General features: G+C 33.5%; 3 protein-coding genes across 4 annotated transcripts in view; all 3 read right to left on the reverse strand.

The window, feature by feature from the left end:
- The window catches only part of LOC113066086 (double-stranded RNA-binding protein Staufen homolog 2), a 131,371-nt gene extending 128,415 nt beyond the window's left edge, over positions 1–2,956 (reverse strand). The window contains exon 1 of the mRNA XM_026237713.1: positions 2,854–2,956. The gene's annotated coding sequence lies outside the window, so the exon portion shown is untranslated. The remainder of the gene's footprint in view (positions 1–2,853) is intronic.
- A 4,600-nt stretch (positions 2,957–7,556) lies between these two features.
- On the reverse strand, positions 7,557–15,835 carry LOC113066087 (probable ubiquitin-conjugating enzyme E2 W-B). The gene is made up of 6 exons (XM_026237714.1): positions 15,755–15,835; positions 14,781–14,872; positions 11,326–11,428; positions 9,328–9,483; positions 7,871–7,946; positions 7,557–7,774 (listed from the first exon to the last, which is right to left on the reverse strand). Exons 1-6 carry the CDS (start codon positions 15,767–15,769, stop codon positions 7,761–7,763), a joined length of 456 nt encoding a protein of 151 aa, XP_026093499.1. The 5' UTR covers positions 15,770–15,835; the 3' UTR covers positions 7,557–7,760.
- Positions 15,836–16,984: 1,149 nt separating this feature from the next.
- Positions 16,985–19,181, reverse strand: LOC113066088 (elongin-C-like). Of its 2 annotated transcripts, none has more exons than XM_026237718.1 (4): positions 19,062–19,181; positions 17,973–18,000; positions 17,617–17,760; positions 16,985–17,461 (listed from the first exon to the last, which is right to left on the reverse strand). In XM_026237718.1, the coding sequence occupies exons 2-4, from the start codon at positions 17,974–17,976 to the stop codon at positions 17,271–17,273; spliced, it is 339 nt and encodes a 112-aa protein (XP_026093503.1). In that variant the 5' UTR covers positions 17,977–18,000; positions 19,062–19,181; the 3' UTR covers positions 16,985–17,270. The 2 variants fall into 2 exon arrangements, with proteins under 2 accessions (XP_026093503.1, XP_026093500.1); XM_026237715.1 differs by lacking the exon at positions 19,062–19,181 and adding an exon at positions 18,429–18,528.
- Between the last annotated feature and the right edge of the window lie 765 nt (positions 19,182–19,946).

Raw genomic sequence — 19,946 nt, forward strand, 5'->3', positions numbered from 1 at the left:
AAATTAAGTTTAAAAAAAGTTGAAGTGACAAGTGAAAGTTAAACAGAAAAAAAAAATAAAAAAAAAATATATATATATATATACACGCACATATACAGTGGGGATCGAAAGTTTGGGCACCCCTTGCAGAATCTGTGAAAATAATAAAGTGAAAGTGAAGTGAGGTGACATTCAGCCAAGTATAGTGACCCATACTCAGAATTTGTGCTCTGCTTTTAACGCATTCAAAATGCACACACACAGAGCAGTGAACACACACACACACTGTGAGCACACACCCGGAGCAGTGGGCAGCCATTTATGCTGCGGCACCCGGGGAGCAGTTGGGGGTTCGATGCCTTGCTCAAGGGCACCTAAGTCGTGGTATTGAAGGTGAAGAGAGAGCTGATCATGCACTCCCCACACCTACAATTCCGTCCGGCCCGAGACTAGAACTCACAACCCTTCGATTGGGAGTCCGACCCTCTAACCATTAGGCCACGACTTCCCCAAAATATGAGTAATTTTCAAAAAATAAGAGAGATCATACTAAATTCATTTTATATTTTATTTAGTACTGTCCTGAGTAAGATATTGTAAATAAAAGATATAAACAATTAGTCCACATGACAAAAAAATTGCTGAAATTATTAAAATAACCCCACTCAAAAGTTTGGGAACCCTTGGTTCTTAATACTGTGAGCTGTTACCTGATGATCCTCGAATGTCTTTCTGTTTTGTGATGGTTGTGCATGAGTCCCTTGTTTGTTCTGAACAGTTAAACTGAGCAGCGTTCTTCAGAAAAATCTTTAAGGTCCTGCAGATTCTTCAGTTTTCCAGCATCTTTGCATATTTAAACCCTTTCCAGCAGTGACTGTATAATTTTGAGATACATCTTTTCACACAGAGGACATTTGAGGCACTCAAACACAACTATTTAAAAAGATTCAAACATTCACTGATGCTCCAGAAGGAAACAAGATGCATTAAGAGCTGGGGGGTGAAAACTTTTGGAATTTGAAGATCAAGGTAAATTGTACTTAATTTGTGTACCGGGAAACATACAAGTATCTTCTGTTGCTTACGAAGGGCAGAACTAAATGGAAAAAAATTATATTTCAACAAAATAAGAAAAATTTGGCCATCTTCATCGTGTTCAAAAGTTTTCACCCCCCAGCTCTTAATGCATCTTGTTTCCTTCTGGAGCATCAGTGAATGTCTGAATCTTTTTAAATAGTTTTTTTTGAGTCCCTCAAATGTCCTCAGTGTGATAAGATGTATCTCAAAATCATAAAGTCACTGCTTGAAAGGGTTCAAATATGCAAAGATGCTGGAAAACTGAAGAATCTGCAGGACCTTAAAGATTTTTCTGAAGAACGCTGCTCAGTTTAACTGTTCAGAACAAACAAGGGACTCATGCACAACCATCACAAAACAGAAAGACAGTCGAGGATCATCAGGTAACAGAACACAGTACTGAGAATCAAGGGTTCCCAAACTTTTGAGTGGGGTTATTTTAATAATTTCAGCATTTATTTTGTCTTGTGGACTAAATGTTAATATCTTTTATGTACAATATCTTACTCTTACAGTACTAAATAAAATATAAAATGCATTTAGTATGATCTCTCTTATTTTTTGTAAAATTACTTGCATTTTCACAGAACCTTCAAAGGGTGCCCAAACTTTCGATCCCCACTGTATATATATATATATATATATATATATATATATATATATATATATATATATATATATATATAAAGCTATTTGTCATTTTACTAAAATAAAAATACAAGCCAATTAAATTCATAAATGCTTCAATATTACATAAATAGTACTAAAATAACTCTGCTATATTTGTGAGAAATGTGAAGAATATACCATTAGCTCTTAATCCAGTGACAATTAGGCAAATGTTACTGTTTATTAATAAAATGATTTAATGCGTTCTTGTTTGACTTTATATATGTTCATGTCACTGTTTGCCAACTGGCATCCAATATAATGAGAATATAATACAGAAAATTTTGAACTATGAAATTTAATGTCTTTACCAGTCTTCATAGTTACAGGATAAGGATGTTAAAAACCAACTGAATGTATCGGCTAATATAACACTTTAGAGATGCCTAAAGGAAAACTTCAGTCTTGATGTTTTCCAGTAGTTAAACATAAAACATAAATATACAATATAAATGTGTACAACAATCATTAAGATTTTTATTGCTTCCTTGGGTTTTCCAGACCTGACATTTACCCTTTTAAAATCATCTGATATTTGCATGATTCCTGTACATCTCCACACTATAAAAGCATCAAATGCAAATGCATGACATTAATCCTTAAACCCAGTGGGACAAATGATGGACTGGAAGCAAGTCAGCATCAAGCCTGACTGACACTGGACCACTAGGATGCATCGTGGAGATTGTTAGTGCTGTGGATGAGAAGACAGCTGTCTTTGTAAACCTGACTCTCGAAAGTGAGGTCACTCTCTTCCCAGTTTTCTCTCTGTCTATGCACTCACTGATGGTGTCATTTTCTGAGATCTGATGATTATCAAGACTCGTTGCTGGGAGATATTATAGTCGCTTAAACATTCAACTCAACCTGGCTAGGACTGTGTCTCGAACCCTACACGGGGTTTTGAAACACAACCTTCCTCTCCAGCAGCGCACACACAGGCCACCGGTCTGAACTCAGCTGGGAATCTGCAGACATCATGGCTGAACGACTAAATAGCCCTCACATCTCACCGATGCACACTGCCTGTGCTGCCACCAAACAACCCAACGACAGAGCGCGGTTTTAGCTGCAATCCTGAATTCATCGCTATTTCAAACCACAACGCATTTAATAATAATTGTTTACCTTCGTCCAGGGCCAGACCCCAGTTACACCTCCAACATTGGCAAACACTAAAGAGAACTGATGGTACCAGGACCAAACCAACATTTGGACAACGTGTGCCTTTTCAAAAACAGCCCACTTGGACGACGGCACAGCACTGCTTTGTGAATTTAATGTTTTTATATTTACATTTACTATAGTTTTAGTCAATTTTGTACTTAGTTCTTTGAGGATGGCAAAAAGACTGCACCCCTCCTCTGTCGCGCAGATGGTACAGTCCGGCTTCCTGATGCCGACTAGGGATGAATTCATGCACTATACATTTAAATACCACACTACGTGACTTTTTAAAACGTATTTAACACACTTTTACATGTATTATTCATGTACAGAGTCCATACTCTGGTAATAAATATATGTTTATTACATGTAATATGCGATATGATTATAAAACTGATTATTACTTAATGTATACATACATGTTTTTATACAGTCTATGATATTAACACAGTATACACAGCCTATAATACACAATGTATATTAAATATCTAATGCATTATATATATATATATATATATATATATATATATATATATATATATATATATATATATATATATATATATATATATATATATATATATATATATATATATATATATATATATATATATATATGTGTGTGTAGTCATGGCCAAAAATATCGGAACCCTTGGTAAATATGATCAAAGGCTGTGAAAATTCATCTGCATTGTTAATCCTTTTGTAATTGTATTTTTTAAAAATCACAAAAATGTATCCCTTCATTGGAAAATATTAATTTAAAATGGGGGGAAATATCATTATGAAATAAAAGTTTTTTCTCAAATACTCATTGGACACAATTATTGGCACCCCTAAATTCTTTTGAGTACAATATTTCTGAAGTATATTCCCATTCATATTCAAAATTTTGAGCACTCCAGGGTGATTATGAATGTGAAATTATCCAGCCATGGCTTTCTGTTTCACAAAAATATAAAGAGGAGGGAAAACAAAGCCCAAATTCCCTTAATCATCCACCACAATGAGAAAAACCAAAGAATATATCTGATGTGCAGCAAAAGATGATTGAGCTTCACAAATTAGTGAAGTGGCTTTAAGTAAATAGTTATAGCTGACAAATTCCTATTTCCACAATCAGGGCAATAATTAAGAATTTCCAATCAACATAAAATGTTACGAAATTGTCTGGAAGTGGATGTGTGTATCGTCCTAATGAACTGTGAGGAGGAGAGTTGAGTGGCTAAAGACTACAGCTGGAGAACTGCAGAAAATAGCTGAGTCTCGGAGTCAGAAAACCTTAAAAAAAATTGTCAAACAGAACCTACATCACCACATGTTGATTGGGAGGGTTTCAAGAAAAATTCTCCTAGCACATTCAAAAACAAACTAAAGCATATTAATTTAACAGACACGACTGGAACTTCAAATGGGACTGGCTTTTATGATCAGATGAAACTAAAAATGAGCTTTTTAGCAGCAAACACTCAAGATGGGTTTGGTGCACAAATGGATAAAAAGTACCCCATGTGTACAATGAAATATACTACTCTATTTTTGATGTCGTGGGCCTATATTTCTGCTGGAGGTCCTAGATGTCTTGTTTAGATACATGACATATTTTATTCCATAAAATACCAATAGATAAAAAATAAAAACTTGACTGACTCTGTTAGAAATCTTATAATGGGCCATGTTTGGATCTTCCAACTGTACAATAATCCAAACACAAACCTCAAAAACAACACAGAAATGGGTCACTGAGCACAAAACCAAGCTTCTGCTACAGCCATTCCAGTCCTCTGACCTGAACCCTACAGAAAATCAGAGGAGTGAACTGAAGAGAAGCACCACCAACATGGAGCTGGGAATCTAAAGGGTCTGAAGTGATTCTGGATGAATGAATGGTCTCTGATCTCTTGTCAGGTGTTCTCTAACCTCATCAGGCATTATAGGAGAACATTTAGACCTGTTAAACTGCAAATGGAGCTTTTAAAAAGTATTGAATAAAAGGGTGCCATTAATTGTGGCCAGTTTGTTTTAGAGAAAAACATTTATTTTAAAGTGATATTTACCCCCATTTTAAATTCTTATTATCCAGTGAAAGGATACATTTTTGTGATTTTTTTTAAATAAAAGATCAAAAAGATTAACAACACAGATTAATTTTCTTCTTCTTTGATTATATTTACCAAGGGTGCCAATATTTATAATCTATATATATATATATATATATATATATATATATATATATATATACAAACAATGTATACATTTTCCTTATTAATAGTACAGGATATATATATATATATATATATATATATATATATATATATATATATATATATATATATATATATATATATATATATATATACGCACACACACAATATATTAAGTAATAATTATTATTAATAATTATTCTAGTTATTTTTAAAGTAATATTTTAAATTGCCTAATATTCTGTCTATATATATATATATATATATCATCATAATCATCATCACCATCATCAATGAAAATAATAGAACAGCATATTAAGCATTCAAAAATATTACTTTGTAAATAAATACAAATATGATTATTCTTAACCTGTCCTTATTGCATTTAATAAAATGGATAACTGTAGCTATGCAATGTGTAAATGAGAGGACTCACTCAAAACCTGTATTTTTATTATTTAAATTAACAGGCACAACTTACATAATTTTTACATAAAAAAAGAGGGGAAAAAAAGTTATCAAAACAATAACTCCTACAACTCGCAAACCAATTTAAATAGAACCCTTCATTAACGAAAAAGAATACAACTTTTTAGATACCCAAGTCTACTTAACCAGAAGTGTGTACACTTATTGACTTCCTTTCAAACGATCACAGGTGTCAATATATTTCTCATCCACCAATCACACATTCAAGTTTAGCCCTGTTGTCATTTCCACACATTCTCTTTCAGTAGTAAGGACAATTACATGTGTAACATTAAATAAAGTATCCTGATATTGTGTGCAGAGGGAAGAGTCATGGCCATCTCCATTTCTTTTTGTTTTTCCTCCACCAGCACATTCACTTGGAAGTCTAAGCACACTGTACCACAGACAACGGAACAGAAGACAAGCCAACCAGGTTTGGAATATTCAAGTATTTCTGAATGGGTGGCTAAAAATACATCTTTGGGGTGTATGAAGTTAATAAACAGTGTGAGATCTCACATTACTGACCAGATACCATAAAGTCAATTACAATTGATACCAAACCATAAGATATACAATTGTTGGGGACAGAAAATGTTACCCCACCCTACCAAGATAACACAAAAGCCAAACTACCTAGCTATCTCACGGCCAATTCGTACGTATTTTACGAGGTAGCTTATTCGTACGAATTTGTACGACATCACTCGTACGATTTTATGATTTGTCTAAACCCCAGTGACAGTTAGGTTTAGGGGCGGAGTTAGGTGTAGGTCATTCGTACAATTTCATACGAATTGTGCAACTCGTAAAATGTGAAAAATGTACGAATTGCCGTGAGATCGGGTTGCAACTACTGGATAATCTGTGACCATAGAAACACTCATTTTTGGAGAAATAAAATAATTTAAATTTGGAAAAAGTGCAGGATACAAACATTATCAAACATGTGCTCTGCTATAACATCATTTGTATATCTACATGTAGACCATGTCATTTTTTCTGAACTATGTAACAGTCCTTTAGGAGATAATATAATCAAATGAAAAATATTTAGGAATATTTTAGATTTTTTTCCCCCTTCCTTGAAAAAAATCACCTGAGCCAGGCAAGTATGACCAGGATAATCAGCATCTTGACAATATATAGGTTACAGAGAATAAAACATGTCCCCAAGAATCAAATAAGATATACACTCTCGAACATACTGCCATTCTTCACTTTTTTCATTGCTTGAACCAAAATAAATAAAATAAAAAAATATGGATGAAGCAAAAATTTTTTGATTGATGAATCTAAAAAAATAGATTCACGCTTATGCCTTGTAGAACAGAACATTTTTATACAAATACAAATACAAGACGTTCTTGTCAACATTCAATAAACTGGGTTACCTACAGATCTGCTTTAGCGGCAAACCTACATACAACACTGGTTCATACCGTATGACTTTGTAGAGGACAACATGAGTTCATGGATGGTCAAGGTTGGTTTTGATGCTCAAACAAACAAATTATAGACCTTACAAACATAAATAACAACGAAACCACCATTTCGAGTGATAGCAGAACTTGAGACGAAAACAGTACCTTTCTTAAATTAAACTATTTTACAGTGGAACATCAGAAACTCGCTGAAGCAGTGCGCCATATCCTCATCAGAATGAACTGATCTTTTCCGTCATCGTTTCACAGTGCATATCGTTTCAGTAGGAATATAAGGAAAGAGAAGAAGCGAAGGACACTACAATCATTTCCAGATTCGTTTTGGCTTTCTCATTATTTGCCCTGCTTTGCACCTATCCTTGTTATTGCACAAGACACGTGGACCTTAAAACGTACCGATGACAAAAATGAACAGGAATATGTGTGGTCCAAGACAGAAATAATCTCATTACAAAAAAATAAAAAAGGACATTAAAATCCTGGATTCTTCCTGGATTTATCTACATTTTTCCACAGCAACCCTTAGACAGGTCTGTTTCCATCCTCTTCAAACTGATTTCCATTCTTCGTCTGTTTTTATTTTTCCCCAAACATGCATCCAACTGGCCACCGTTAACACAGTTGACATCATCTCTCATGTTTGTGGTCTGAGTCCATGCTTGCGTTTGAGTCCAAGTTTAAAGTTCAGAGACCATATGATTTCAGAAAGTGCTTTTATAATGTCAGTAGGACTTCTAGAAAGTTCATATTAACAGGTATCATCTGTGAAAAAAAGGCAGATTTAAAAAAAGATATATTTAAAATGCATTTCCACAGCAAAAAGTTTTAATTATTGCTAATTCAAATATTAGTTCTTACCATGATACCACCATTTTGTCTTCTTTGGATTTTTATTACATGTCCGTACATAAAAGGAGTTATCAGGAGGCCGCCTCTGTAAAATATATAAAGAAATAAATACATAAACTTAAAAAAAAATAGACCTATTTTTACATCCACTGGCCAATTTATTAGGTACATATTGCCATGACTGCATCACATAGCTGCTGCTGATTTGTCGGCTAATGCTCTATTGGATTGAGATCTGGTGACTGTGGAGGCCATTTGAGTAAAGTGAAATCATTGTCATGTTCAAGAAACCAGTTTGAGATGATTTGAGCTTTGTGACGGCGCGTTATTGTAAAGGGACAGACACGGACGGCAACAGTGTAGGCTGTGGGATCAGTTATGTAGGCTGTGGGATCAGTTGGTATTAAGAGGTCCAAAGAGTGACAAGAAATTAACTACAACACCATTACACCTCCACCAGCCTGAACCGTGGGTATAAGTCCTGATGGGTCCGTGCTTTCATGTTGTTTATGCCAAATTCAGACCATCCCATCTAAATGTTGAAGCAGAAATCGAGACTCATCAGACAAGGCAACTTTTTTCCCATTCTTCGATTGTCTTCTGGTACTGCATCATCTGCTTCGATATTTGATGTGCTGTGCAAACCAGTTTGAACCAGTCTGCTCATTCTCCTCTGACCTCTGGCATCTACAAGGCACTTTCGCCCATAGATCTGCTGCACACTGGATATTTTCTCTTTCTCAGACCATTCTCTGTAAACCCTAGAGATGTCTTGACCATGTTTACATGCATAAAAATGCACTGTTGTTGTTGTCATGTGCCTGGCTGATTACATATTTGCATTAACGTGCATAGAACAAGTGTATATAATAAAGTGGCCAGTGAGCGTCTATTATGGACGTTTTGTTTTTGTTTATTTATTTGTTTGTTGGCACAAGTCTCTTATGCCTACCAAAGCTGCATTTACCACAAATTATTGTGATATATATTTTTAAAATTCTAAAGTAACTGTTTTCTATTTTAATATATTTTAAAATCCAATTTATTCCTGTGATGGCAAAGATTAATTTTCAGCGGCCATTACTCCAGTCTTCAATTTTCATTATCAAAGGGTTACAAATCTTATAGTAATATTAAATAATTTCAGAAGCTAATGTAAACTATAAAGGTCATTAAGGTTGTGTGTGTGTGTGTGTGTATATATATATATATATATATATATATATATATATATATATATATATATATAGTTATAAAATGTCAGTGTTTAGACATTTAAGCAAGACAACAGTTAGTAAGCCATTGATTTAGAGAGGCACCAAATATGGCTGTGTGATGTGGTTGATGTTTTACTATTGTAACTAATGAACAAACATATGTCTAATACAGTATGTCCCATATTAGATCCTAAATGTGCTATCTTTACATTTTCATCTGGAGTGTAACTTTGCAAAACAGACACTTACCTTCTCTTTGCAGCTAGACAGCATGCTAATAATGCTAAGACAAACGGACTGCACAGAAAGAGCTGGTGACCAGTCCTCCGTTAAGATGGACAGGCAGATATGGCCATTACTATAAATGTGGGGATGGACAGGTATATTGTCTCCTGTGAACATTACCTGTCAAAGCACAACATAAACATGTTTTCAGCCATCTCATCTGTTTTTGTTTTGTTTTACTCAGAATTGCAAGATTTAAACCTGCAGAAGCTCAATTCTGCCAAGGAATAAAAGAGGTAAATTCTCTGAATTGCACATTTAAAATTTTCTCAATTAATAATCACAAATGTGTTATGAAAAGTCACAATTACTTTATTAATTTTTTTCCCAAAGAAGAAATGAGCTTCCATACAATATTGTCCGTAATAGTCATGCTATGAAAAATAACAGAAATGTTGGCCTGTTCCTTATAAAGCTATCATAAAAATTCAAAGGACTTTCTATTTATTGCATGAGTGACGTGATGTGTGGCCAAAAGTGTGGTGTCCCTCTGCATTTAACCCATCCAAGTGCACATACACAGCAGTGAGTAGTGAACAAACTACTAGCTTTTATGGTGCTCTTTGTCTTTTTTAGAGCTTGACATCTCCAGTCCCCATCCACTTTCATTGTGGAAAAGAGCAGTGCGGACATTCTTCAAAATATCTCCTTTTGTTTTCCACAGAACAAAGAAAGTCATGTGGATTTGGAACAACACGAGGGTGCATAAATGATGACCGAACTTTAATTCTGGGGTGAACTATCCCTTTAATTCATAAGCCAGTGCTTAGTCCTCACAATTGGCATGAGGCTGTTAGATTAGGAGGTAGAGACCGAGACAGCTGGCTGAATGAGAAGCCGGCGTCAGATCCGGACTTAACAGAGGAAAAGCACATGGCCAGAGGGGAAAAAATAGCCAGTGTTTCACCTCCGACTGAATGCCCGTAATGCTCACAATCTCTGCTAGGGCCACTTCAGCAACTAAAAAGGTTATTTATCAATCACCGTTAAGTACTTCCCTGTTTTATCACATTTAAAACTCCTTAGACTAAAATACATAAACTTACTTTTGCTTCATTAACACTCATGTATCAGCTCTAAACCATCAGCAGCATTTCTGTCACTTGCTGTAACGTGGTTTTCAAATAGTTCCTCCATCCATATACTCCTGCTGTTCTTATCCCTAAAAGCCTTAATAGTGTGTGAGCTTGTTTATCTAATTTGGTCTATACCGCTCTGCTATTTATAGTGGGACTGATATGTAAAATAAGATCAGAGCTGATCCTCTCAAATGTGGCTTTTAAATCTGCAGTCTACGAGCTCAAGATGCCCTTGTGCGCATTGATCCTATTATTTTAGATGAGCCTTAAAAGTTCATCTGGCCGCTACAAATGAACATTAAAGAGTGTCCAGCCATTCACGTTTCAATTCAAGTTGAATTTTATAAAAATGAGCAGCAATGTTACTGTGAGCAATCACACTTGTTTATCTGCCTACATACAGAGATATAATAAAATAAACTATGGAAAACCATCTCAGAAACAGTGTTGTTATCGAAAATCAAATATATATATATAAAGATGCAATACAATAAAATATAATACTGATGAAAAACAAACCAAGCAAAAAACTTCAAATGCTTGGAGTATAAAAGTTTAAAAAGTTGAAGAAACACTAATGCAAGGGTCAAAAGCACATTCAAAATTAAACAAATAAAGCATAAACTCAAAATATAAAAATAAATGCTAATTCAAAATATTAAACACTATAATTATGTATAAATAATACTAAAATAAGAAATGTGGCTTTTTTTAGGGAGTCAAAAAATAATAATCTCGCTCTCACTCACACACTCAAAAAAAAGAAAAAAAAAAAAATCACTTATTCTTATTAATACTTCCAATAAATATACATTATAAAAACAATATAAAATACATAGTTTTATTGGTTAAGAAATAGTTAGTAAATAATATTTTGACCTACCTGAGGTGAGTCAAAGGGATAACGACTACTAAATTTAAAAAGAAGCTGAAATTTCTCCCCCTCATAAAGAGTACCAGAGGCTCCTTCCATGTCCACAATCCATCTGTAAAATGAAAAAGACATCATCATGAAGTATTTTGATTGACTAAATGATCTTTTAAACTATGCAAAACTTGCATACATATTAGGAACAAAGTAAATCACTGAGAAAAATAGTACTTCTCTTCTGCCAGCCAGCAGAGAGTTTCACTTCAGCCATAAAAGGCTGAAAAAGGAGGAGAGAGACAGAAAGTAGCAAGATAATAAGCAATAAAAGACAGACAACAGCCGTTAAATATCCAGAACTAGAGTCATAGAGGGTGATACAAATTTGGTTAGATTAATAAACTTCAGTTTTTGGGAACAAAATTAACAACCTAGTGTTGTCACGGTACCAAAATTTCAGTATTCGGTACCGATACCAGTGAAAATCCACGGTTCTCGGTACCAATTTCGGTACCAAAGCAAAACACAAAAATATGCTAATTAAAAAAAAAAAAAAAAACTTTTTATCACTAAAAATAAAACCAATGCCATTCGTTATACTTATTTACAATTGTGTTTAAAAATTTTCTACAAGTAATATAATTATGAAAAACAGTAAACAAGTTTCACCATAATTTTTTTTGTCTTTTAATTAATGAAATGTAAACATTTTATTCTTTTTGGTAAATAAAGGGGATTTGTTATTAAAATTAAAACATGGAAGAAATATTGTGTGATTTATTTCTTTTAAAAAATAAAAAAATAACTTATTTTGACTGGTTGCCGTGAATAAGTTTAAATTGACACTGGTTTTACTTAAATGAAACGGTAAAATTCTTGTGAAGTGACTCAAAAGTTCTGGTAATGTTGTTTATGTATTTATGTCTTCATTGAGACAGCAGATGCTGAAATTACTGCAAGCGTCACGCGCTTCAATCTATGTATTAAACAAACCATTCATTCAGACAGAGACGCGCAGAACATGCAGGATTCATATTTCAACCAACATTTGCGGCTAAAAATTTACAGATACCGGTCCATATGGAGATTTGATTAATTTATGCTAACTTTACCAATTCTGTGACTGTCCATATTAAAATGTAAGTTTTATTTTCATGACTGGATTTTGAGATTCCGTCCACGGAAATCATAACGCTGTATGCGTCAAGAATGGGATGAACGGGTCCTCGGTACCATGGGTTTACCATTTTCATTTTTTTTGTACCGACTTGGTACCGAAGTACCGGCTCTTTTGTCAACACTAATACAACCTATTATATATAAAAGGTAATGTATCATGTCGACAAGGTGGCCGAAAAAAAAACTGCATTTGCTTCTAGATGAACAATTTAAAATGCTGTACATCAATTAATTCCTCATCTCTACAGTAAAGTCAAATTAGATAAATACATTAGAAATATTAAGAGCCATAACCATATTCAATTAATTTATCACACGTTAATATGTTAATTTTGTTAAGATTTGTTTTAATTTTATAAGTGTAGTATTCTGCTCACCAAGGCTGAATTTATTTGATCAAAAATAAAGTAATAAAAAAAATTATATATTGCTATACTTTGGAAATATTATTAAAATTCAAAAGAACTGTGTTCAAAATAAATATATTTTGAAAGGTAATTTAATCTTGTTTTAACAAAGCTAAAACAGCATCACATGATCCTTCAAAAATCATTCTGATTTGCTGCTCATTTCTTATTATAAAAGCTGAATAATAGTTTTAGTTTAGAGTAGATTCGATTAAACTTTATTGTCACTGCACATGTAAGGCACAAGGCAATGAAATGCAGTTAGCATCTAACCAGAAGTGCAATAAGCAGTAAGTACAGATTATGCAAGGTCAATATGCACAAAAACTTGACAGATAAGTATTATGGACATAATTTACAGATTTTAAATACTATCAGCATGATATACAGATAGGTGTACTATGAACATACTATACAGACGGATTATATAAAAGTGTATGTACATTATAGGAAGAACTATGAACATATCATTCATACTATTCCAATGGACAGTAAAGTGCATAGAAAATATTTTAGTGTGCAAGTGGATTACTCAGTTGCACTGCTTAATATTTTTGTGGAAACTATGATATATTACCACAAGTAAGTTTTAAAAAAAAAAAAAATCATAAAATCTTTACATTTTCTATTAGATTTCTATTTCAAATCAATCCTGCTTTAAATGTTCAATTCCGTAAACAATCCAGAAGAAAAAATAAAAGAATAATAATAATAATATCCACCTAAACAGCATATCAGAAACATTTCTCTGACACTGAAGATCGGAATAATAGCTGCTGAAAATTCAGCCGTCAAAACAGAAATGAATGAAAATATTACATTAAAGCAGTTCTTTTTAAACGGAAATAACATTTTCACAATATTACTGATTCATTGCATCTTCGGTAAATAAATAGATAAATAATAGAAAGAAAGCAGGTGTTCAACATGGTGAACATACTGTAAGAGAGTTCAAAAAATATATATAAAATGTCTTAAATATTCCAAGCTTGTGACCTGTAGTGTATTACTTCATGTGAGAGAAGAGACTAAGAGATTTTCTAGAGTAAGAGTTTATATTTTGGTTAAACCTCAACCATGTAGCATATTTGACAAATCTGCATCAGAGAGCCTCCTGTGTAAAAAAAAGAAAAAAACAACACTTGATGGGACCGCAAGGAACACAAAGACCGATTAGTTCAGGACAAACACGTCTGTCAAGATGCTAAACTCTTAACACATGCCTGACAGTTCTTTGACAAAAATATGTACCAAGACAAAGCCACAAAGCTGCTACCATATAAAAATGGAAAACTACTGAACAGAGTTTCATAAAAGAAATGCTATGCCTATGTTTATAACCCATGGCTGTCAAAATGTAGCTCTATAGTACTGAGTAATTATGTCAGTGATTTATTCTCATTACTGCAGCACAGAAAGATATAAACACATACAACCAAAAAGAGGTCCGTAAGGTTCGTTACAGCTATACTACCCTCTCAAGCTGACCTGTCAACTTTAATTTTTGATTAGTCTGAGCAGACATACTATACATCGTCGGGCAGAGCAGCCTTACAAATGACACCAAACGGGAAAGGTTTGCTTTAAAACTGATAACATTTAAAAACACAATGCCCACAATGGGCGGGAGTGCTCCATGCCTGACATGATGATAATGAAGTATAAATAACCCACAACAATGGGTTATTTAAAAAAAAAAAAAAAAAAAAAAAAAAACAATGAGTCATTGCACTTTCAAATCGTTTCCCGTGACAGTCCCTGACACAGGAGGACCTGAGAAAGCAAGCCTGTTAATAAGTACTTAAATCGTGATCTCACACACACACACACACACACACACACGGGTATGGGATTAAACGAAGAGTCGGGAAGTGACGGTCTTACTGTGTAATGGTGTTCTGTACACTCTTCTCATTTAGCTTCATTCCAGGGGGCGGATCATTCTGCAAGGCTAGCAGTTCCTTCTGTAACCTTTTCTGTAGAGAGATAGAAAAAGTATTAAAGAAAGAAAGAAAATAACTTTTTAAAAGATTTTATACTTATTGTGTGTGTAATATATATATATATATATATATATATATATATATATATATATATATGCATCCCACCCATAGTAATATGCAGATGATAAAAGGATATGTAGGTACTTAGCATTTTTAAAAAAGTTTAAAACCTCTAAATATAACGAATATAACAGAATAAAACAAGTATACACATTTTACATTATTCACATTAAGTCGTATGAGATACATCCGAGCATTTAAATTCAGAACAGTATTCAAAATACTGTTGACTTACATATTTGAATCCAAATACATCCTCTGAAGCTTACGTTCATTTGAATATTTATACCAATATGAGCTGTGTGGCTACAAACATTGCCTGTATTTTGTCATTACTAATATACGTATTCAGCACAAAACAGTGACTCATATATTAGTTCAGTTCAATTTAAAGTATAACTTCAAATGTCCAAATAACCTTGCAAAGCTGGAGAGAAATAAGTAAACACAACGTTAGTAGGATTTCAAGCCACTCAGGCTCAAACTTATGATATTTCTAGAAATAAGACGTCGATTGTACTCATCGCGTTGTTGGTGTTTCCGGTGAATCGGGAGTTTTTATGAGTCCTGCTCGCCAGCTGTTGCTTTCAAACACCGATGATAATTCTCACCCTGACAGCTCAGGAGCAGCGAGCAGGACAAGTTATGATTTCAGAAATAACGCAACAATATTAGATCCCTTAATTAGGCGTATCCAAACAAACCCCATTTATACGATCAGAGACGACACACTCGACACTTGATCGATGAGTGATTGACAGATTTAACAGAGCAAGATGTCAGCTGTGATCTTACCTGCATCGACGCCATGATGGATCCCCCTGCATCAGAGGAGGGAGCACACGCAGGGCGACTGACGTCACTAGCACGTGACACAAGAGCGCTTCTGTGTTCTCATAACAGGTCATACTAGCCTACCGTAACACTTTTTCCCTAATTAATTAATAATAGTTAACTGCAATTTATCAAAGTTATATTATTTAATTAATATCTGTTATTTTTTTATAAAAGTATTATTTCATCATTTTGTTGGAACGACTTTCACATTTTTTTATTTAGGTCTATGTAAGCAATGCATTTATTTATTAGTTTATTACAATTAATAAACTTTTTTTATAAATATAAATGTATATCAATTGATTATTCCATCTAAGAAAACAAAAAGTTACATTTGGAATGACTTTCAAAATACAGATTTATTTATTTATTGAGTGAAATGTCGTTTTAAATTATTAACTAAGTATTATCATTATTACTATTACTACTATTATTATTAATCATTATAATAACTAACAAACACATAGATAAATATTAATCTCTATTAATTCATTACTCTTTCCAAAAAAGGCTCAAGTTCAGAATGTTTTTTTTATTATTATTATTTTGGGGTTTTAATTATTCATTATTAATAATACTAGTTATAATTGTATCTATTTTGTTTAATAAATATCTATTACTGTATTATTCTATTACAGATGAAGGTTACATGGGTTTATAACAACTTTAAAGATACAGATTTGTAATTATTTTTGAGTGAACAATCTTACTTTTTTAATTATTAATTTAATAACTATTATTATTAATAGTTCTAATAATCAATAAATACCTATACTTTTAAAATATGTATTATTAAAAAAAAAATTATTTTATATTATATAGTTTATTTTTGGGTCAGGGATCATTTTAAATGATTAATTAATAATTATGTATTATCATTAGAAATAGTTACAATAATTGTATCTAATCTTTTAAATTAATTCTTTCAAAGAAGAAAGTAAGTGGTTTCAACATACATTTTTTTTTTATCACATGTTTTTATCACGGTCCTTTTTATGGTACAATCATTTCATAATTTACTGTAATTTAGCACACACTACCCTAAGATCTCTTTTATCAATGTTTTGAAAATACATAGAGCTTCCCTTCACTTTGTGTTCACTTGTGTCTGGAAAGAAATGCAAGCCATTGTTTATTCTTAATGCTGTATTAATTATTAAACCAGTCAAAAACAAAGTCATAGAGATGTGACAATTATATATTTGGATTATCCATTTTATTTTCTAGTGCGAATGACACTAGGAGAACAGCAAAAAACTTTCAAATACAAAACGATTGTAAGACATTTAAAACGCTGCACACATAACACAAATCATCTAGCCATTTGAAATAACAACATAACAAAAAACAAACAAACAAAACCTCAGTGGAACCAAAAATACTAAACATTCATAAATACACACTCATAAATCATAAGAAATATATGATGGCAAATAAATGGTCAGTCACAATATAACACATTCACCCTTCCTATTTAACAGTCTAGAAAGTTTGCAGCCATTAGCAATTCCAGGGCAATCTCAGGAGCAATGGGGAACTCTGGGATCTCTGTCGAGCTGTTGGTGAAGCGCACTTTATAAGTAAAATACATGCAGACTTTGGAGAGAACATGAGACGGGATCTCCCGGAAGTTCACCTCGTTGGTTTCATTTTCAGCAAACTGACCTAGAAGAAAAACAGGCAACTGTTAGTTAGCGCTTTCTCCTTCAGTTCAGATATATTGCTAAAATGCTTTTGAAAACAAATGATTGATGGAAGAATTCCACAAAAAACAAATGCCGTTTCATAACAGCTAGACTTTGAGCATGTTTCACACTCACCAGGTCCACTCAGCATAGCCTTGATGGTGCCAGAGGTCAAAGCATGCTCTCTCTTCACAATAAACTCATGGCCATCTGAAGAGATCAGCTTCACATGCATAGCATCTGGGCCTTCACAACCACCATAAGTCCGCTCTTCAACATCTACAAGAAAATGTTATTTGGACACTTAAGGCAAGAAGAAGCATGCAATGGAAGCTAAACAGACACATGCTTGCGAGTAAATTTATCAGGGGGAAAAAATTAATAACGAATTTATGAGGTGCGTTAAAGGCATATGCAGAAAACACACAAGATGGTTGAGATATTACAATTTCATATTTGCAAATAAATAAAAGTGAAGTAATGTAACAAACCCATTGTTTCACAGGTGCTGTATTTCACCTGTAAACAACACAACAAAACAGGTTTATAATAGTGTATTACAAAGGAAAAAATACGAATTATATGAGAAGCAGAGACAAATACTAGAAATAAAACACAAAAATGTGACATTATACTGACAAACTGACTCGAGAGGATAACAGGTAAACAGTTACCAAACAAAAAGGTATTAGAAAAGCTAGTTTTTTTTGTTTTGTTTATTATCTTTTGCTGTACTTGGTATTTACATATTTGTTCTCCTATTTTTCTTAAACCGTCTAATAAAAGCAGATTGTTCCCATCACAGCGGTTACGTAAATGGCAGATTTCCTACACAATTTTGGAAGCGATAAATCACATTATTTTACATTTTCTACTCTAAGCAGATCTACAAATCTCCTAAATCAAAGCTATATCGCGGCTAATAACGGTACAACGGTCACACTCACCACGAATTAAAGTAACAAACCAAGTTTCTTGAAAACACAGACGCTGCATACAACCGAGTGAGTACTTCCGGTTCAAAATGTGGCTTATAATTAAAAGTCCTCGCTGTAAAATTCAACCAGCACTAACATCTAAATGAATTATTTCATTTTTTTTTACATTTCACACCAAGAATACGCTCAAAAGGCCCAGACACATACTTCTTAGTGATTTAATTATGTATGTATTTATGTATCTACCCTGAGGAGCTCGGTAAAGGAAAACTAACTCAAAAACACAAAGTATTAAATATTCCTAAACTTTTAGGCAGCACAGCACTATTAAAATAAATACAGATATTTTTTTACATTATGGATCGTTGTTAATTAGCTTATATGTGCATCTAGTATAATAAAACTGTCCAGCAGATGGTGCAAATTGCACAAATCTACATGAATTCTGTAAATAATATTATTATGAAAAAAATAGTAATAATTCTGAGCACTCTTTCAAACTTACATCTTTATTTGACAACACTGCACAGTGAAGTTCTAGTTTCCAACATCTTTACACTTTGTTGGTTATGGAATACTATTAAGCGAGAATAGGCGAAGAATTATGAATCGCCTGTTCAAAGCAGTTGTGAAAAAACTTACTGCAGGGTTTGCAAGTCTTCTTCCCCAGGACTGCTTGGAGGGTTCAGATGGTGCATCAGAGCTGCTCTCCTTTGGTTTTGCTGTTTATTTTGCAGGACTCTGCGGGCTGCAGAACCTCCCCAAAGTTTGAAACAGCGTCTCTCACTCTCTCTCTCTCTCTCTCTCTCTCTCTCTCTCTCTCACACACACACACACACACACACACACACACACACACACAGACAGACAGACAGACAGACAGATAGATAGATAGATAGATAGATATTGATATTGATATAGATATATAGATATATATCATACCTGTTATTGGTCCTTGCTAGGACATTAATATTCACGTGTTGGACACATGTGATGCACATTGGTTTTGCCTCAAGGGTATTTTTTGCATGCTGCCAGTTTTCGAAAATCACAAAACCACACCCATGAGAATGATTGGTTATTGTGTTTCTGCACACTCGGACAGAACAGATAGGTCCGAATGGATGGAATTCTTTATGCAACAATTGTTCGGTCGCATCTGGGTGCAAATCACTGACGAGCAATGACCCCTGGTTCTTCGTTATCGTCCCCTGAAGACCAGTTGCCATTTGAATTGTACAAAACACAACTGCTGTGTAGAACTCACAAGTCACAACTGTATCTGAGAAGGGACTTAAGTATCAGCTAGATGAACTGACACATCTTTGTTTCTTTTACAGGCTCCGAACAGGACAAACTTAATGTCACAACTGTGACCTCATAAGAGGTCATCCAGAGTATCATTTCTCAATTAAATTAAAATTAAATTAAATGTTTGCATTTAGCAGACGCTTTTATCCAAAGCAACTTTCAGTGCATTCAGGCTATCAATTTTTACCTTTAATGTAAAATATACAATTAGTTTTA

The sequence above is a fragment of the Carassius auratus genome, chromosome 49, assembly GCF_003368295.1.
Source record: "Carassius auratus strain Wakin chromosome 49, ASM336829v1, whole genome shotgun sequence".
Taxonomy (NCBI): Eukaryota; Metazoa; Chordata; class Actinopteri; order Cypriniformes; family Cyprinidae; genus Carassius; species Carassius auratus.